Genomic DNA, 2018 nt, shown 5'->3' with positions numbered 1-2018 from the left:
ATATATTATATATTCTTTTTTTCCTTTCTATGGTGGTGGGAATCAAACTCAGAGCCTTGCTCAGGCTGTCCAAGTGTTCTACCACTGAGCTACATAGAGAGACACAGAGAGAGAGAGAGTGTGTGTGAGAGAGAGAGAGAGAGAGAGAGAGAGAGAGAGAGAGAGAGAGAGAGAGAGAGAGAGAAAGAGGGGAGCTCTGCGCTAGTCCTCAGTAGGAGTCAGAATGTACAACTATAAATGCAGGTGCCTCAGCAAGGAGACAAGACAATTGCCTCAAATACTGTAACACCAGGAATAAGTCCAAATCAAAAGGAATGAGATGATGGGCACTGGGCTGAAGACTCTTGTGGGGCTGTTCTCCACATGGACCTACTAATATATTGCAGCATCTAAAACGAGCGTCAACCTTCTTGAACCAATCTCTACAGTAGCAACAATTTAAACAAGATACAAAAGGCACTGAATAGGAGTTGTCTTCAAACGAAATCCTATGATACTGTACTATTTTAAATTGCCAGCTGGAAACTCCATAGTATACCACATGCTAAGACAGAATTCATCACTCCCTAGGCCAAAGCCTTGTTACTTTACCTGAGGCTATGAAGAAATTTTCCAGACTGCACTGGAAAATAACTCCTGCCAAATTAACTCAAGTCTTAGAAATAGATTGATATATATATATAATCCATACCTTTAGAAGCAGATACATTGGCTGGATTAGCAGCATGGCAGGTTATACAGATGTGGAGGGGGCACCTGAAGCCCTTGTTCTGTGTGACAGTCGGTGGGTACTTCTGGACACACTCTTCATGGTAAAATTTCCCACATAAGGGTAGAAGGCACCTTTTCACATCTTCTCCACTCTGCTTACATACAAAACAGGTATGGATTCCTGGGAAAAAGAAAAGGCAACAAATTAGTACTTTTACAAGACGCTATCCCAATCTAGGCATTATGTGTTAGTGAAGAGCTTTATAAAACTTACCAAACTGAAAAATCTAACCCTAACAAATGAACAACTTTAGTACCCTACTTTATAAGTGCACAATCTGATCAGATACATGCTTATTGGTATGACGTAACAGGATGTCTAGTATACCATCTACCAAGCATTCCTATTAAAAAAGAAACAATTTTCGTCAAGCCCAGGCTCTAGATGCAACTATATCGTAGGAGATACAGGAAACAAGCAGATGCCTAGAGGTCCCAGTAGGCATAAGTGTTTCTCTATCCTGATGACTTATATAGTAGAGAATTAACACCCACAAAATTGTTCTCTTGACTTCCATACAGGGATTGTGGCACATGTATGCACTGAACGAATGAATAAATTTAAAAATTTTATATGTGTGAATATACAGTCACTGTCACACCAGAAGAGAGCATCGGATCCCATTACAGATGGTTGTGAGCCACCATGTGGTTGCTGGGGATTGGACTCAGGACCTCTGGAAGACCAGTCAGTGCTTTTAACTGCTAAGCCATCTCGCCAGTCCACAATAAATTTTTTGAAGACAGAAAACAGAGGAACCAGTTAAAGGAACATATTAAACATGCAACCAATCAAATTTAGAGGGTAGAAAACTCAACAGGACAGTCAAAGCTTCAGCAAATAAATGACCAAAAAAACCCAAAACCAACCAACCAAACAAGCGAAAACACGGCAAGATGAGGACTACAAATGCCAAGTAAGAGATAAAATACTAAAACTGTACATAATAGGCACACCTCCCCACCTCCCCCCCTGTCCTTCCTTCTCTCCCTCCCTCCCTGAGACAGAGTCATCAGATTGGCCTACAATTTACTATTTAATAGAAAATAACCTTCAGGGCTGGTGAGATAGCTCAGTGGGTGTCTTAGTCAGGGTTTCTATTCCTGCACAAACATCATGACCAAGAAGCAAGTTGGGGAGGAAAGGGTTTATTAGGCTTACACTTCCATGCTGCTGTTCATCACCAAAGGAAGTCAGGACTGGAACTCAGACAGGTCAGGGAGCAGGAGCTGATACAGAAGCCATG

At 41.5% G+C, this 2018-nt stretch overlaps 1 protein-coding gene across 8 annotated transcripts in view; it reads right to left on the bottom strand.

The window, feature by feature from the left end:
- Positions 1-2018, bottom strand: part of Nsd1 (nuclear receptor binding SET domain protein 1) — a 106833-nt gene that overhangs the window by 27532 nt on the left and 77283 nt on the right. For all 8 annotated transcript variants that reach the window (XM_029468505.1, XM_021180996.2, XM_029468506.1 and 5 more), the window contains one exon: positions 692-892. In XM_029468505.1, the coding sequence (XP_029324365.1) occupies positions 692-892 (201 nt within the window). The remainder of the gene's footprint in view (positions 1-691; positions 893-2018) is intronic.

Source organism: Mus caroli, chromosome 13 (genome assembly GCF_900094665.2).
Source record: "Mus caroli chromosome 13, CAROLI_EIJ_v1.1, whole genome shotgun sequence".
NCBI lineage: Eukaryota > Metazoa > Chordata > Mammalia > Rodentia > Muridae > Mus > Mus caroli.
The sequence above is the reverse complement of the archived record's forward strand: the minus strand, read 5'-3'. Positions and strand labels throughout refer to the sequence as shown.